The 18,356-nt window shown below is 46.4% G+C and overlaps 1 protein-coding gene across 31 annotated transcripts in view; it reads left to right on the forward strand.

The window, feature by feature from the left end:
* MADD (MAP kinase activating death domain) overlaps positions 1-18,356 on the forward strand; it is a 123,697-nt gene that overhangs the window by 31,528 nt on the left and 73,813 nt on the right. For 18 of the 31 annotated variants that reach the window (XM_073348306.1, XM_073348277.1, XM_073348284.1 and 15 more), the window contains exons 5-15: positions 369-500; positions 1,332-1,445; positions 2,206-2,286; positions 8,740-8,796; positions 9,523-9,701; positions 10,930-11,165; positions 11,614-11,770; positions 13,913-14,016; positions 14,673-14,866; positions 16,652-16,929; positions 17,572-17,711. In XM_073348306.1, the coding sequence (XP_073204407.1) occupies positions 369-500; positions 1,332-1,445; positions 2,206-2,286; positions 8,740-8,796; positions 9,523-9,701; positions 10,930-11,165; positions 11,614-11,770; positions 13,913-14,016; positions 14,673-14,866; positions 16,652-16,929; positions 17,572-17,711 (1,672 nt within the window). The remainder of the gene's footprint in view (positions 1-368; positions 501-1,331; positions 1,446-2,205; positions 2,287-8,739; positions 8,797-9,522; positions 9,702-10,929; positions 11,166-11,613; positions 11,771-13,912; positions 14,017-14,672; positions 14,867-16,651; positions 16,930-17,571; positions 17,712-18,356) is intronic. The other 13 variants (XM_073348282.1, XM_073348286.1, XM_073348289.1 and 10 more) reach the window with 2 other exon arrangements.

Consider the following 18,356-nt stretch of genomic DNA (forward strand, 5'->3'; position numbering starts at 1 on the left):
TCGGTCGGTCTATGGCTTCTAACCAGTACAAAGACAATTAGAAATCTAACAATGTTGGTGGGTAGGACTGATGTCCCTCTGCGGTTCTAGGAATAGTTTGCATGTGGGAAGCCCCACCTGAAGTTCCAATCTGGGAGGGTCTTGCTTTCTGTGCAGAGTGTTCAGAGGTTTGTTTGTGGAAAGACTTTTGCTGATGCACGATCATCCCATCTAATAACAGCCAAGTCACATGGAGGCAGAGCAAAGTCTCACATAGCCCTGTGGAAGCATCAGGAGAGGGAGAGGTTTATTTTGGAGCTCCTTTTGTGGGAATCCCTGGGCTGGATGAATGATGGATATGGTGCTAACATGAGTTGTCTTGGCCATAGGTGGTGCTGCAATCCCGAGACTATAATGCTCTCTCCATGTCCGTGATGGCATTTGTGGCTATGATCTATCCACTGGAGTACATGTTCCCAGTGATCCCACTGCTCCCCACCTGCATGGCTTCTGCGGAACAGGTATGTTACATTATCTCATTAGCTGCAACTTCAGTTCTATCCTGCATTCTTCTGCTGTAAGAACTCTGTCCAGTGTGGGGTGACTGGGTATTTTAGGGAATAAAAGGCCCCATCTCCAAGTGATTGGTCTCAATCTACTACAAGTCAATAGCAATCTGATATTATTTTGATCCCTTCACGCAGTCTGGTCAGTGTAGGTGTGAGAGCCGTCTTCTCTGCAGCTCCTGATGTCAGGAACAACTTCCTGTATCGCTTCATAGTTTTTCAGTGTAGATTTTAAAATACTTTTTCTTCATTGCCTGTGCTGCTTTAGCAACACCATCAGCTTGAAATTGAATCAGTTTTTTTTAAAATGGCTTTATTCCCAGAGCAGTGGAATCAGCACCTTCGATCAATACAAAATACATTCAGACTCTGCATCTGTCTGTCTGTGTCTGTGACTTGTTCCCTGTCTGGCTTGGGCTCTTCTGTGAACTTTTTCACCACTGGGCCCATGAGTAGAGCAGCAAGCTGTTGGGTTTCTTCTAAAGAATTTTCCCTTCCCAAGAGGCTGGTTACTTCACCAAAGGAAAGCGTGTCCATTCTGGATGGTTGCTGGGAAAATTGCATTTCTTCTTCAGGACCTTTGAGTTTTGTCCTCTTTGTGTCCCTCCGTTGGACTGTGTATGAGAGCTGTGGAATGGATGCCAGCTGTGATAACTGGCTGGTACTTTTGTGTTGTCCCCTCTCCTGTAACTGGATTGTAGACAATCCAGTTAGATTGTATTTAGGAAGGAAGGTGTGAGCATTACCAATACAGATCTTTCCCTTATTCTTTCCTTTTTCCTCTAGTTACTGTTGGCCCCCACACCCTACATCATTGGGGTCCCAGCCAGCTTCTTCCTTTACAAACTAGACTTTAAAATGCCTGATGATGTGTGGCTTGTTGACCTGGACACCAATAAGGTAAGTGATCTGTACTCAGGAGCCTTTGGTTTTGATGAGAGGGGACAGTTTAGTGGAAACCCCAATGCCCATGGTGGCTTTGAGAAATGCAGTGCACATGCCCAAGTGCACACATGACTGCAGTCACATCGCTTTCTGCTACCCCAGTGCTTTTACTGCATGGTTTTCTAGGCGCTGTCTTGAGGTCCCTTTTCCCACTCCCCTCCTACTATTTCAGCTGAAAATGACTCTTGAAAGGAATTTATTTTTTTTCTTAAATCATTATAATAGAAATAATGTAGGAGTTAGGGCAAATTTAAAGTAGTCTGCCTGCCTGCCTGCCCTGTGAGAAACTACAGAGGGAGAATAAATCCTCAAAGGAGTTATAAAACCACATTGTCTACTTGGCAGTCAGGACCCTATTTTTTTTACAGCTTTTGGAGGAGAGAGGAAATTAGATCTGGTAAGTGTCTTCCTGCAGAATTTGGTGTGGTAATTCAGAGGACCATATAAGCAACTCTACATTGTGGTATCATCAATGCTGCTTAAAGGGAAACACATGTAACATACTCTAATAAACTGGGAATCTGTGTTTAGAAAAGTTTGAATTTTCTTTTATGAAGCATAAAGTAACTCCTCCCTAACCCCAAGGGCGTGAAAATCAAAGTACTGATCCCATCTAAGTCTTCTGCAGCCTTTGTTCTCTATCAGGTCTCATAAAGCACAGGACTCCACTCTGGGGGTGGCTACTATCGAAAATTGTTTTGCTGTTTAATTCCAGGTGATTGTTCCCACGAACGCAGAATCTTTGCCAGTCCTGCCAGAGCCAGAGGCATTAGAGCTTAAAAAACACCTGAAACAGGTAAGTGGCCACTCCACGGGTCTGGTGAGGAGTGGACATCAGACTAGCTAGACTGCCTCAACTCAACAGGTGCTGATCTGTGTAAGAGGGCAGCTGTGCGGATCACTGGGTCTAGTATAGCACATTCTGTAAGGGCCATTTGGCACTTGGATACTGTGGTGCCAGACACCTGAGACTGACTTTGGGTAGAGAAGATCCCTCTTGTTCAGGCAGCTGCCTCTCAGTCAGCTAACCACCTGGCCTGGGGAGACCTCCTGCTCTGAGTGTGGTGGTGGACTCTGTCAGCATGGGCAGCTGAGTAATAAAGCTGCAAAGACATACTTCCTTGAGACCCATAGGCCATATGGTTTCTTCCCAAACAGTGCTCCTTCCAGAATGACCAAAGTCTGAGGCTATTCTCTTGTTTGCAGAGCTCCCTGTAAATCTCCCTAGGGGTCTTCAGTTCATCTTCTTCAGTTGTTTTTCCGTTTGCTATCTCCCCCCCCGGCCGCCGCTTTGCTTAGGGAAGTGTGGGGCTTGAAATTTCTCATTTTACCTGTTTAAGATGCTTATTCCTTTGGCGTGCCCTTCCAGAGGGTGTCTGGTAGGCTCCTCCCCTGCTCCCCCCAGGTTAGAGCACCTGAATAAAACACTGCTTATAGAGCAGTTAGTCTTGGACCTTGAATAGGGAGAGGCAATTCTTGATTTAGTCCTAAGTGGAGCACAGGATCTTGTTCTGTGAATATAGTTGAACCGCTTGGTAATAGTGATCATGATATAATTAAATTTAACATCTTTTGGGTGGGGGGAGAATACAAATGAAGCCCCACCACAGTAGCATTTAACTTCAGAAATGGGAGCTGCACAAAACTGAGGAAGATAGTTAAATGGAAATTGAACAGTCACAAGAGTGAAATGCCTGCAAGCTACATGGAATCTTTTTGAAAACACCATAATAGAGGCTCAAATTAATTGTATTCCCTAAATTAAAAAATAGAGAACGAAAAAATGCCACCATGGCTAAACAACTGCGAAAAAGAAGCAGAGACAAAAAGGCATCCTTTAAAAATTGGAAGTCAAGTCCTACTGAGGAAAATAGAAAGGAGAATAAATTCTGGCAAGTCAAGTGTAAAAGTATAAATAGGACAAAAATGAATTTGAAGAGCAAAAGATTCAGGAACTAACAGCAAAAACATTTTTTAAGTACATCAAAAGCAGGAAGGCCTGCTAAACAATCAATGGGATCACTGGGCGGTTGAGGTGCTAAAGGAGCACACAAGGAAGACAAGCCCATTGCAGAGAAGCTAAAAGAATTCTTTGCATCGGTTTTCACTGCAGAGGATCTGAGGGAGATTCCTACACTTGAGCAATTCTTTTTAGGTGATGTGTCTGAGGAACTGTCCCAGACTGAGGTGTCATTACAGGTGGTTTGGGAACAAATTGATAAATTAAACAGTAGTATGTTACCAGGACCAGATGGTATTCACCCAAGAGTTCTGAAGGAACTCAAAGGTGAAATTGTGGAGCTACTAACTGTGGTATGTAACCTATCACTAAAATCAGATTCTGTACCAGATGACTGGAGGATAACTAATGTGACACCATTTTTTAAAATAGGCTCCAGAGATTACCCTGGCACTTACAGAACAGTAAGCCTAACTTCAGTACTGGGCAAATTGATTGAAGTACAGAACAGAATTATTAGAGAGACAGATGAACACGATTTGTTGGGAAAGAGTCAATAGGCCTTTTGTAAAGGAAAATCCTTCCTCAGCAATCTGTTACAATTCTTTGAGGGGGTCAACAGATGTGGACAAAGATTTTTCCGGTGGATATAGTGTACTGGGACATTCAGAAAGCCTTTGACAAGGTCCCTTACCAAAGGCTCTTAAGCAAAGTAAGCAGTCATGGGATAAGAGGGAAGGTCCTCTCACGGATCAGTAACTGATTAAAAGACAAACAAATGGTAGGAATAAATGGTCAATTTTCAGAATGGGGATGTAAATAGTGTCCCCCAGCGATGTGTACTGGGGCCAACGCTGTTCATTGTATTCATAAACGATCTGGAAAAACAGGTAAAGGATGAGGTGGCAAAGTCTGCAGATGATAAAAAACTACTCAAGATAGTTAAGTCCAAGGCAGGCTGTGCAGAGTTAAAAAGGGATCTCGCAACACTGGATGACTGGGCAACAAAATGGTTGATGAAATTCAGTATTGATAAATGCACATTGGAAAATATTCCAACTATACGTACAAAATGATGGGCTCTAAATTAACAGTTACCACTCGAGACAGAGATATTGGAGTTATTGTGGATAGTTCTCTGAAAATATCTATTCAGTGTGTAGCGGCAGTCAAAAAAGCTAACAATGTTAGGAAGCATTAGGAAAGGAATGGATATATAAGACAGAAAATATCATAATGTCACTATGTAAATGGTATCCCCACACTTGGGATTCTGTGTGCAGTTCTGGTCACCCTATCTCAAAGTTATATTAGAAATGGAAAAGGTTCCGAGAAGGGCAACAAAAATGATGAAGGGTATGGAACAGCTTCCATATGAAGAGAGATTAAAAAGACTGGGACTGTTCAGCTTGTAAAAGAGATGATGATGGGGGGAGGTAGGGAGGGCAGCGGGGGACGGGGGGGAATATGATAGAGGTCTATAAAATCATGAATGGTGTCGAGAAAGTGAATAAGGAAGTGTTATTTACCTCACACAAAAACCAGGGTGTCAGCCAGTGAAATTAATAGGCAGAAGGATTAAAACAAAGAAAAGGCAGTACTTCTTCACAGAATGAAGTTGTCAACCTGTTGAGCTTGTTGCCAGGGGGTCTTGTGAAGGTCAAAACTAAAACTAGATGGAAAAAAAGAATTAGGTAAGTTCATGGAGGATAGGTCCATCAATGGCTATTAGCCAGGATAGTAAGGGATGTAACCCTGTGCTCTGGGTGTCCCTCGTCTCTGACTATCAGATGCTGGGACTGGAGGATGGGATGGTTTGCTTGATGCTTGCCCTGCTCTGTTCTTTCCCTTTGAAGCAACTGGCACTGGCCGCTATTGGAAGACAGGATACTGGGCTAAATGGACCATTGGTCTGACCCTGTGTGGTCCATTCTAATGTTCTGATGTAATAACAATTGCTTAAGGGGGTGTGTACACGGCAAAGTAAAACCTTCAGCACTGAGTCTCAGAACCCTAGTCAGTTGACTTGACCTCAAGGGGCTTGTGCTGCCAGGCTAAAAATAGCAATGTAGGTGTTCCCACTTGGGCTGGAGCCTGGGATCCAAGATCCTCATACCTCTCTGGGTTTTAGACTCTGGGCTCAAGCGTGAATGAGAGTATCTACACCAGGGGTTGGCAACCTATGGCATGCGTGCCAAAGACTGCACGTGAGCCGATTTTTAATGGTATGCTGCTGCCTGCCAGGTCCCAGCCGCTGGCCACACTCAGCCCACTGCCGAACCCAGGCCCGGACCCCGGCAAGCAGCAGCGTGCCATTAAAAATCCTGCTCGCCCCGGCCCGCTCTTCTCTGCTCCCCAGGCAGGATGAAGAAGCTTGGTCCTGCCGGCTGCTGCTGCAGGGCAGGCAAGCTCCCCCCTCCCCCGCCTCTTCCCCCAGCATGCTGCGTTCCTGCCCCTCCTCCTCTCCCTGCCGCTGATGCGCTGATGGCCCTTGCACGGGAGGGGGAGAAGCAGCATGCTCGCTGCTCCAGGGAGGAGGCGGAGAAGAGGTGGGGACAGGGCCTTGGGGAAGGCGAGTGGAATCAGGGCATATCCCCTGCAGCCCCCTGCTGTGAGCCTCTCTGGGCAGGGGGCTGGGAGCACCCCCATGACCCCAGCCCACAGCCCCCAGACCTCTGCCCTGACCCTTACATCCCCCCCTCCCCAGCCCCTTGCCCTGAGCCCTGCCCCCTCCACACACCCAGCCCTCTGCCCTGACCCCTACACCCCCCCACGACCCCAGCTCTGACTCCAGTACCCCCCAAACATACCCAGCCCCCCCACCCTATGCCCTGACTCTTGCACCCCCCACATTCCCACCCCCACCCTGAGCACCAAACAGGAGCTCCTGCACCCTCCCACATTCCCACCTGCACCCCTTGCACCACATGGGAGCTGCCCAGGTAAGCACTCCACACCCAAACCTCTTGCCCCAACCCTGAGCCCCCTCCCTCATTCTAGCTCCTGGCCAGACTCTGCACCCAAACCCCCAGCCTGCTCCTTCACCCCCAGCCTTGTGCTCAGTGCACCTCCCACCCTCAGCTCAGTGTAGAGAGAGAGGAAGAGAATGGGCTAGAACCAGGGAGAAGGTAGGTACCCCCTCTCTGTGGGCAGGGCCGGGTTCCCAGACCAGCAGTGGCCTGAGTGGGGCCGGCAGCTGGAACCCCAGGCTGGCAGCGGGCTGAGCAGGCTGGCAGCGGGCTGACCAGGCCAGCGGCGTAAGGTCAGCATTTTAATTTAATTTTAAAAGAAGCTTCTTAAACGTTTTGAAAACCTTGTTTACTTTACATACGACAATAGTTTAGTTATATATTAAAGACTTATAGAAAGAGACCCTCTAAAAACATTAAAATGTATTACTGGCACGCGAAACCTTAAATTAAAGTGAATAAACGAAGACTTGGGACACCACTTTTGAACGGTTGCTGACCTCAATCTAGACTGTTGTTTTTAGCCTTGCAACCCAAGCCGGAGTCAGTTGACCTGGGCTCCAAAATTGTGCCCTGCTGGTTTTTCTTCGCAGTAGCCATAGACAGAGTTTTCAGAAACAGCTCACTTCTTCTCTCCTTTAGAGTAGTGCAGGGGTAGGCAACCTATGGCAAGCGTGCCAAAGGCAGCATGCAGGTTGATTTTCAGTGGCACTCTCACTGCCCAGGTCCTGGCCACTGGTCCCGGCGGCTCCGCTGCCAGCCAGGGTTCCGGCCGCCGGCCCCGCTCAGCCTGCTGCTGGCCCCGGGTCCTGGCCACTGGTCCCAGGGGCTCCGCTGCCGGCCTGGGGTACTGGCCGCCGGGCCCCGCTCAACCCGCTGCCAGCCCCAGGTCCCGGTCCGGAGGGCTCTGCTGCTGGCCTGGGGTACTGGCCATGGGCCCCGCTCAGTCCACTGTCGGTCATGGTCACTGGTCCAGGGGGCTCTGCTGCCGACCTGGCGTCCCAGCCGCCGGCCCGGGGCTCTGCAGTTGCCCCCAGCTGTGGCACCTCTGGCCCCAGCCTGGGGCAGTGAGCGGTGCAGACAGGGCCAAGAGGGGGCGCAGCTCAGCATGGATCGCATGGATTATTATTACTGGCACGCGAAACCTTAAATTAGAGTGAATAAATGAAGACTTGGCACGCCAGTTCTGAAAGGTTGTTGACCCCTGGAGTAGTGAGTGGGTGGGGCAAAAGAGAAATCCCTGGGAACTTTACAGCTTCAGTGAGTATACTTGGCCAGCTGAGGGACCCTTTGAGATATGCTTTAGGGTTTTGCAGCCAGTTTCTATCTCTTGCTGCAGTTGGGGGTCTAGTTAGTATCCCACATCTTGTTTTCACCCACGTAAATGCTCCAGGCCTCTCCCTGGACTTGACCCCTCTCTCCCTCTCTCTCTCTCTCAAATAATCTTTTCCCTCTTTCCATAAATGAGGTCCCAATGCCTCCTCTCAGGTCCCGTTAAGCCATTAATCAGCTTGGGACAGGGTTGGCTGATCCTGTCAAGCAGATTTTATCTCTTTATTTCTATATTTCTCCTTTTGTACACTGCATGCACTACCTAAAGGTAAAGTGTGTTGGTGAGGGCTGCTATTTCTGCCTCTATAGAGCAATTTGTATAACCTTTTGTAGGATCCCAGATGCCCTGTTGCTTTCACCAGAAAATGATCCTGCAGTGGAAACTACACTTGCTACCCCAAAACCTGTTTTCCCTACTGTTTAAGGGCTGTTCAGCAAAACTCCCAAACACTGGGGAGAGGTTGAACATTAGTAGAACAAAAAATGATATTCCTTTGGCAACTTCTGTCCAAGGATTCCAAAGCAATCAACTAAGCTCAGAAAATACCTTACCACTGCCGGAGGAGGGAGAAGGCTGACTACCTGCTGGCGCACAGCAATGTGGAAAGGAGAAACTTTGGCCAGTGACACTTAGGTTAACACCTAACCCTTACATAGAATGCCATCTGGTCAGTAATATCCATACAGAGCAACAAGGACCTTGGATTTTTAAGTCTCATTGGAAAAATCTCTGTTCACAACCATGGGACTGGAATGTTATCACTTTCTGGGAAGAAGGAGGGTCTAGTGGGGAGCAGATGAGGGATGATGGCGCATGCTGGCTTCTTTCAGGAATTGCACTGATTTGTGGTCCCTTTTATTTCCTTTCTCATCTGTGATATTTGGTAGTAATAGTTTTTTTTTTTTCTCCATCTGTCTGTGGTAATGTGTTCGTCTTGGCTCTGATTGGCCACTGATGTTGTCATGTGATCTTCCATCTTGCCTCCAGTGTCTGGCTAGCATGACTGCAATCACTCAGCAACAGCTGCTCACGCCTGACAACAAGGTTCTTTATTTTACTCTTTTTCCCCTCAACTTTCCATGATTTTTATTCTTCTTTTGTGCTTTACTTATTGACTTTTGAAAGGGAGGCTAGAGGAGGAGACTCAAGGAACAGGAGGAGAAATGGGGGAGATTTGGGACCAATCTGGTTGTAAGACTAGGAAGTTAGACCTTTACTACTTCAAGTGCACTTTCAAGATGATGCTATCAGGGCTTGGGATAATGCTATTTCTATAGAAAGGCACAGAGTTCACCCAGGTGAGAAACTGAGAATTGCAGGTTTATGTCCTGGGATTATGGCTAACAGCCAAGATACTGATTGGGTCCAAGGAGTGTATTTCTGACTACTGGAGATAGGAATAAATCTCCAGCAAGCTGCTGGATCCAGAATGCTGCATGCCCTGAACCTGGCAGGTTTTGGACGATTGGAAGCATCTGTTTTTACTTTTATCAACCATTCAGAAATCTGACACTGTGTGCTGTTCCCAGGACTGTCATCAGTGAGGAGGTTGATGGGGCAATCCAGCAAATGCAGGGTCAGGAACCCAACACAGGGATTTCTTTCTTGGCTGAGTGGGGGGCAGAGAATGGTGCAGACATATTCCTGAGAGTGCACTAGAACCTGGCACAAGGGCTGTGATTGCTTAGGGGTCAAGTCAGCTCTACTCTTTATATTCTTGCCTGAATAATGGTTTCTTGCTGACTGTACATGTGACCTGTTGCTTCTCAGGCCTTGGCCAGCATGAGTCTGAATACCCAGCCCATTCTTAACCTAGAGAAGTTCCATGAGGGACAGGAGATCCCACTGCTCATGGGAAGACCTCAGAATGGCCTACAGTCCACCCCTTCCACGGAATTCAACCCCCTGATCTATGGCAATGATGTGGACTCTGTGGATGTGGCCACCAGGTGAGGCTGACCAGGCACCTACATACCGAACCTCCATAGGGTTCACACTTGAGAAGGAAGTGCAGGGCTTGCTGAGGGTGCCATGTTGTAAGCCAGTCTGTATCTCTGTCCTTCAGATAAACACTGAATGTTAGCTATAAAAAAATTATCTTCAAATAAACATGTTAAGGCAGTGGTTACCATGAAGTTTGTGTCAGGAGCTCACTGATGATGAAGCAGAACATGGCAGCAAAGGCAAGATAGCTAATGAGAATGAATGTATAGAAATGGAAATTACCATGTCCAAAGGGGAAGCAAAACTCAAAGGGCTCAAGATGAGGGGACTGGATAGTCTCACTCCCAGAACATTGAAAGAACATGAAATTACTCGTCTGGTAGCAAGGATTTTTAATAGATCTATGAGATGGGGGTGGAACAATATGGCAGTAGAATAGCAAACGTCCTATCTATATTTAAGAAAATGAAATAAAGTGATCAAGGCAACTTCAGACCCATTAATCTGACCTCAATAATATGCAAAGCTTTAGAACAAATTTGGATGGAAAGAATAATTAAAGGCGTGAAAGTAGGATCAATTGCAGCATGGGTTTACCAAAGGTAGATCATGTCAGACTAATCTGATATCTTTCTTTTGTTTAGATAACTGATTTTTTAGATAAGAGAGATGAAGTAGATCTAACCCATCTGGACTTCAGTAAAGCATTTGACATGGTGCCACATGGGAAATTACTAGTGATTGGAGAGGTGGGGATTAGTTCAAGAATTGTAAGGTGGGTAAGGAACTGGCTAAAGGAGAGAAAACAACAGTTTGTAGTGAAAGGAGAACGGACGGGCTTTCCACCGGTCATATTCACTGTAAGAAACGTAATCCCCAGAAACCTGTCTTCTTATTAGCAACTCTACTGGCTGGTATAAGGGATGATCAATCATGAAGGGGCTTCTTTGCCAGAAGCAGTTGGTTGGGCTGACAAGCCTTGTGTGAGTTGGGTTTACAAAGCACCTGCTGTGAGGGAAAGGAAAGTTAAACCAAAGCAGTTTCTCGAGAAAACCCCTTTTCCCAGTGAGAGTCACACTTCCCATTCCTATCTTGTATCACCCTTCCCTTTGGGAAACACTCCTGGGTGGAAATGTTGCCTGTTGTGTAACATTTAAAGGCCCTGTGTGTCCCCCCTCGCCTTTTGAGGTTCCATGTCTGCATCTGACATATTACCATCTATTTTCTTCTTAGGGTTGCTATGGTGAGATTCTTCAACTCACCAAACGTTTTGCAGGGTTTCCAGATGCACACCCGCACCCTTCGCCTCTTCCCCCGGCCTGTGGTGGCCTTTCAGGCCAATTCTTTTCTTGCATCTAGGCCAAAGCAGACAGCTTTCGCAGACAAGCTGTCTAGGACACAAGCAGTGGAATACTTCGGAGAGTGGTCTCTCAACCCAACTAACTATGCTTTTCAAAGGATCCACAACAGTAAGTCCTGGTCCTGCCTTTCCCCTCACCCTCTCTAATTCAGAAGCTTCTAATATGAAGACACTGCTGGGAAAGAAGTTGGCTAGTCAACACACCGTTCCAGCAATGGAGCCTATTCTTGCTGTGGAAGGGACCTTCTTTTCCAGTAAGGGTCCTTGAAATGAGTCTTGAACTGAAACCTCCTTGTCCCAATTGGTTGTGGGTTTCTGTTGAATTATTGTCATTGTTATCCTCCCTCTGTTGTTTGTTTCACCTATTTGTGTCTTGTCTGACACCTATTTGTGTCTTGTCTCTGTAAGCTCCTCAGGACAGGGACTCTCTGTTCCTATGTGGTTTTATAGTGCCTAGCACAATGAGGCCTCATTTAATCAGGGCCTCTCTGTGTTGCCATAATACAAATAACGAAGTTCATTTAACTCTCCTTTTTCCTGTTTTTTTTTCTTTGCAGACATGTTCGACCCAGCCCTGATTGGTGACAAACCAAAATGGTATGCTCACCAGCTTCAACCAATCCACTACCGTGTCTATGATAGCAATTCGCAGCTGGCTGAGGCATTGAGTGTCCCCACAGAGAAGGAAACAGATTCTGAACCTACTGATGACAGGTTGGTGGGGAACATGACACTATTCAGTTACTAACTAAAGGTCATTGTAAATGTTCTGGTCATCTCTTGCTTTGCCATTGCAACCTGTTTCTCTGACCTCAAAGATTCCCACCTTGTTTCTTCAGTCTATAAAACGCACTGCTGCTAAAGTAATTTTTCTTCACTGCTCTGACTGTGTCACAGCTGCCTCCGATTCCCTTCTTTGGCTTTCATAAACTCTTCATCTTCAAGCTTTTTTTTTTTTAACATCACTCTGCCTTTGCCTCTGATTCGTCCTACTCCCTTTGGTCCACTTGGATTTCTAAACTCCCTTTTGCCATGCTCCTCTCTTTGCTTTCTTCCATGCTGCCCTTTGCTCATGGATTGTCCTTCCTCCCTTATTGCAACAAGTATCCCTCCTTTCTTTCAAATCCCTCCTCAAAACACAAAGCTACATGAAGCCTCTCAATGCTAATCTACCGCTTAGGAAGAACTATTCATGAATTTAGTAAAACATAAATAGCTGCAGCCCTTCTGAGTGGTGATTCTATCCCAGCCCCCAAAGCTGTGTCTCTGCTCTGTTGTTTTTTGTTTGTCTTTCAGCTTGCAAACTCTTCAGAGCAGGACCTTGTCTGTTCTCTACATTCTGTGCAGCACCAAGCACATTAACGGGAGTAGTCTGTTATTAGCCAAGCAAGGAAGGGCTTTGTGCTTTCTGATTCCCTTATGCTTTCCCCTCCTCTCTCCTGAAAGCTCAAACACTTCTCCATGGCTACAAGTGCTCAGTTCACTGCACTTTGATGAGGGCCAGTGAGTTGCTCTTCACATCTTCTCTTCACCTACCCCAGAATTTTTAAATGTGCTTGTGAAAGGGTCCCAGGGGTGCATCCTGGACTGTGGGACTGCTGAGACCCCAAACCCACCAACCTTGGTTGTCTCTCACACCGTGATGCTGATGTCAAGCTACGAACCTCTGATACATACTGCACTTACACAGAATCCACAGGCAGGGACACACACAATTGAGTTACACTGAGTGATCTCCTAGCCACTCATGAACCATCAATAGAGAGGCTCCAGCCAATTCCCTCCATCTCTACACCCCAAAACTGTACTGTCTTCACTGATCAAGGCCCGTTAGGCAGTGCAAGTTCATTAAGTAGTTTGCCACTCTCTCAATGTGGAATGGACACACACTAGCCTTTGTAAATTGAGTTGAGATGTCCCAAGCACTTCAACCAAAACACACTGTTTTAGGAAAAATATAAAACAGATTTATTAACTACAGAAAGATAGGGATTTTTAAGTGATTATACATAGCAAGCTTAGAGATCAAAGTTGGTTACTTAAGAAATAAAAATAAATTTGCAATCTAAATTCTACAAATTATGCAGGATTTGAATCAAGCAGTATCTTACCATGACAGATGGCACAAGCAGGTTACAGTTCCTCATTACACAGGCTCAGACCACCCTTCCCCAGTTCAGTTTTTGTCTTCCAGATGTTCTTCCAGATGTTGAGTTGGGAGCATGGGAGGAGAGAGGCCAAATGATGATGATACTTCCCTTCTTTTATCTTTTCTTCCAGCTTGCTGGAAAGTTCTTTGCTGTGACATGGAGATCAGGCAGTCCCCATTTGTCAAGCAGTCTCCATTGCATACGTGCTCTTTCTGAGAAGTCTCTGGGATGGCCATTGAGAGAGTAGATTCCCTTTAAAGGGCCGTCAGCACATCTGGCAGCTCCTTTGTAGCAATTGAAAGGTTGGCTGTGGGCATCTCCCAACCTCACTGTATATTTCAGTAACACATATAGCAGTGCTTCATAACTTCACATATAATGATAGCACATACAATCCAACAGGATATTAATGTTCAACAGATCAAGAATTTTAAAACGATACCTCACAAGGCATACTTTATATGACAGTGGTGAATATGAGGGTTCCAGGGTGCTACTCTGAGGTGCAAAGTGTCTCAGTGTGCTCTCTTAAAAATTTGCCTCCACCTCCGGCTTGTGGCCAGCAAAGCTGCTATGACCCTTTCAGAGGGATCAGTGCAGCATGAGCCTTGGAAAGGCCATAAAGCAGTGCTGATGATCCATACCTTGGAGCATCCAGTTCCTGTGTTGCTGTTTGGCTGCCTCTCATCTCTCTCTCTCATCCTAGTGGTAGCGACAGCATGGATTATGACGACTCAAGTTCTTCCTACTCCTCCCTTGGTGACTTTGTCAGCGAGATGATGAAATGTAACATTAATGGCGATACCCCAAGTGAGTAATTAACCTCCTAAGCTGCACTTTCATTGGGCCTGTATGGACCTTCCATCCCCATTCACCTGCACTTTGAGAAAGTTGCCTCTTCTAAATCTTTCATTCAGAGTGAGAGGCAGGTAGATTATGGTCTGCTCTTATGTAGAAGAGAGACTCTCAGCCTATTCTGCTGCAGCCTGGGACAGTCAGAGGAAGAAACTTTCTCCTTTCTGTAAGCATCACTCTCCAAAAGATCTTTAGGAGAGAGGAATGAACTGAACGTAGTATTGGTGACAGGAGCTAGTTTAACAACCCAGGAAACTAAAGTGCTCTATCCACAGAAGATGTGCAGCATGTGCACCAGTAGTGCAAGCTTCCCCCTACCTCACAGTACCCAATCAGTGCTCATCAGCCCTGACCAGAAAGAACCATTTTTAGTAGAGAGCGAAGAGAGAATTGTCTATGGCTTCTGATGAGGCTGCCAACAAGAGTTTCTGTTGGGATAGTAGTTTTTCCTTCCTTAAGAAACTGTTATTGAAACCCCAACTCATTTCCCATGTTGGACAATAAAACACTGAGCAGTTTTTGTTCATTAATGAGATGGGAAGTTGTTACTGTGCGTTAGGCAAGAGGCTGGAGTAGTGAGGAGTCTCTAATGCCTGGTGTTGTGTTTGCAGATGTTGATCCTCTGACACATGCAGCCCTGGGTGATGCCAGTGAGGTGGAGTTTGATGACTTCCAGGAATATTCAGGGGATCTGGATGTGCAGGCTCTGGACAGTGAAAGCTCCCAGGACAACAACCAGCCTCGCTCGAGTTCCAGCACTACAGCCAGTAGCAGCCCCAGCACTGTCATCCATGGGGTGAATCATGTGTGTACTAGGACTATTGCACACACAAGCTCAGGCACAGGGTGCTAGGACTGGGAGTCTAGGCAAATGGGATTGGGATGAGGGTGACTCCTGCTAAATGGACTTGGGTAGATGAATTTCTCACCCTTTTCATAGACAAAGCTGAGTTTGCTTGCAGAATTATGTTCTCCAGAAATGTTTCCTTTCAGTACAAGTCCTGTATTTCCTATCCCTATCAGCCCGTGGTCAGGAATGAGGCACCAAGCCTTAAAGCTGAGAGAGTAAGTTCCCTCACCCCTCTGGCACTGTGTGGGGTTGGTTCGGGGAATGGGAGAACTGGTATGGCAAAATTATGGAGCCAGTAGGTAGAGGGTAGACAGTGAAGAAGGTATATGTGTTTCAGTCAGACACCCAATATAGAATCACAATATATACGCATATTTTGAATGAACTACTCCCATGATAAGGTTCATACTATTTTATACTTGTAAGTGGTAGTAATTTAATGGTAATTTCATCCATATCGGTAACTCATATTCTTGTATTTGCTGGACAAATACCAGCTAAATAAAAATCCCTCAACGGGGGTTGGCATTTAAGGCTGTAGTGAGTGGGGATACCACAGGGGTCTAGAAGACTTTGTAAATTTAAATATGATCAGATTTTGTGGGGAACACTAAGTGGGAGAAGTGGCAAACACACAGAACAGAAGCAGGCTTAGCAGTGAGCTGGAGATGCTGGGATGGTGATGGCTACAGGTTCAGAGATGAGGTAGTATAAACGATGCTCTCAAGGATGGGGAGCATGGACACAAACTGGGAGGATCTCTGGAAAACAGTGAGTCTCAGACATCAAGGGGCGATAGGAAACTTTAATAATCAGTTGGATCTCTGGGCAAATAGAATATAAAACTAAGGAGGCAACTTCGCTGCTTTCTGTAGACCTGGAGCAGCCACCCCTGAATAGCAGGTACAACTCTGCCCATGGAGAGAAAATATAATGATGACAAAGGTCCTGGGAGAGACTGAGGGAGGAGCTGCTTTTGCATAGTCTGATGAAAATGAAAAAGAGCAAACTTGCCAGGGGAGTGGAGAAAACAAGAGCAGGAAGTTATCCCCGTTACCGTGCGATAGTGGGATACAGAGCAATTAGCCTAAAACAGAGGGAATATTTAATGATAAGATTTGTTGGGCAGCGGAATAAAGCTCCAGAAAGGCAATCAAGGCACCATTACTGCAGATCTTAAAGCCCAGGTTAGAGGATTTGGTAGTGGGAATGGCATGCAGACTCCCTCAGAATGCCTGGCCTGAGAAGGTTTTTCTCCTCTATCCCAGGGGCGGCCAGCCTGAGAAGGAGCCAGAATTTATCAATGTACATTGCCAAAGAGCCACAGTAATATGTCAGCAGCCCCCCATCAGCTCCCCCACCCTGCTCCCAGCGCCTCCTGCCCCCTGGCAGCCCCGCTGATCAGCACCTCCTGATCAGCTGTTTCGTGGCGTGCAGGAGGCTCTGGGGTCAAGGGGGGAGAAGCGAAGGCATGGCAGGCTCAGGGGAGGGGGCCAAAGGGGTGGAGTGGGGGCAGGGCCTGTGGCAGAGCCAGGGGTTGAGCAGTGAGCATCCCCCAGCACATTGGAAAGTTGGCGCCTGTAGCTCCAGCCCTGGAGTCAGTGCCTATACAAGGAGACACATCTTAACTTCTGAAGAGAGACACATGTGGCTCCGGAGCCACAGGTTGGCCACCCCTGCTCTATCCTATAGTTCTATGGGAGTGTGCATTGATAAAGTGATGAATTGGTTGGTCCACAGGAGTCAGCAGATTCAGCGGAGATGGAGGAGAAGATGATTGCTGAGTTTTCAAATCACCTTCCCTCTTTGCCGCTGCAACCAAACTTCCCCAAGATGAATCTGGAACGTCGTGAGAGTGAAAGCCCAGCTGGCAGCATGAGCTCCGTGGAGGGAATGGTGAAGAAACGAGAGTATGATAATCCATACTTTGAACCACAGTATGGGTTTCCTACTGAGGAAGAGGATGAAGAGGAAGAGAGCTACACCCCACGATTCAACCAGGATCTGACTGGGAATCGGTAAGGTTCCCACATTACTTGCTCTTCAGTAAAGGCGTGGTGAGGTTAAATTTGTTAGTTCCAGTACTTCGGTGTTTAGCATTCTTTTCCTCAGGAATCTCCTACATCCCAGACATGTCCTGATAGTCTCGCCAGTTGGTGATGAGCAGCTGCGGCCCCTCCTGGCTGGGCACAGACGCTAACTGCAGACTTATGTTTAAATCTGGGGGACTGACACAATTATTGACATTTTCCTGAAAGTGTTCTAGGATGTCATCCTTAGATATTGGTTGCAGGAACTTGCAAATCTCCAGTGATGATTGGGATATGAACACTTGCCTCACTGAATCAAGAGGCATTGCGCTCAGATACCATAGTGATGGGTGATCTTATTTAGGGGGGAAAAAAAAAAAGCTAAAAAGCTCAGGGTTCTTATGAGCACAGAGACATTATGATGTGCCCTCCTGGCACGTAATAGAAACATAAACATGGATATACTTGTGCCTCATGTTTCCTGTATTTAACCCCAGTTTGGTCATACTGCTGTGGAATGGGTCCTAGAGGCTGTCTGAGTGTGGGAGATCTCTGCTGTTGGATTTAATGGCAGCTGGAGTCTGTACTGGGGTGTGAATAACAGCTGAACTTTTTTTTTTTTTTTTCCAGGTCACAGAAGCTACTACGTCCTAACAGTTTAAAGCTGGCCAATGACTCTGATGCGGAGTCAGACTCACGGGGCAGCTCTCCAAATTCCACCATCTCCAACAACAGCAGCGAAGGTTTTGGGGGCCTTATGTCTTTTGCCAGTATGTACCATTGCCTCCTCTAAACTGGTTTTAATGATTCTACCTTAGTGTTTGTGGAGAGGAATGGAAGTGGGGAGGGGAGAGAGCAATTTGAAACTTCCCCAAGATGGCAGCTTAGCTGTCAATCTCTCACCAGCTCTGCCACAGGTCATTCTGGGAGTCACAGGACCTGTTAACCTTCCAGTGCCCTATATACTCTGCAGTAATATGGGCCTACATTCTGTAGAAAGGGCCTTGGATTCTTTAGTGCTCTGGTGTAGCAGACTGGAAATTATGAGGCAGCTTCATTTAAATTTTAAAAATTGAGGTATTTAGATAATTTATTTTCTATATTGAAACAGGTAATCAATGCAGTTTCCTGCCGTGTTGTTTATTTCAATATTCAATTTCTTTACCCTGCCCCAACACATACAGTTTTTAATATCTTGCAGATTTTTCTCTTGACGTGTAACTGAATATTATAAGTTTTCAGGGGTAAAGTAGAAGCAGAGCAAGAAGGTAGTTGGGGCCTTTGACACTTAGAGGAACAGAGGAGGTAGTTTGGAATAGTGGGATAAACACGTTACCTTGATATTTCTGCTAAAATGATTAACAGTTAAATAGCTATGTGTTCTGATACCATGGTGACTGGTGCAGCATAAGAAC

This window comes from Lepidochelys kempii, chromosome 6, assembly GCF_965140265.1.
Source record: "Lepidochelys kempii isolate rLepKem1 chromosome 6, rLepKem1.hap2, whole genome shotgun sequence".
In the NCBI taxonomy this organism is placed as follows: domain Eukaryota; kingdom Metazoa; phylum Chordata; order Testudines; family Cheloniidae; genus Lepidochelys; species Lepidochelys kempii.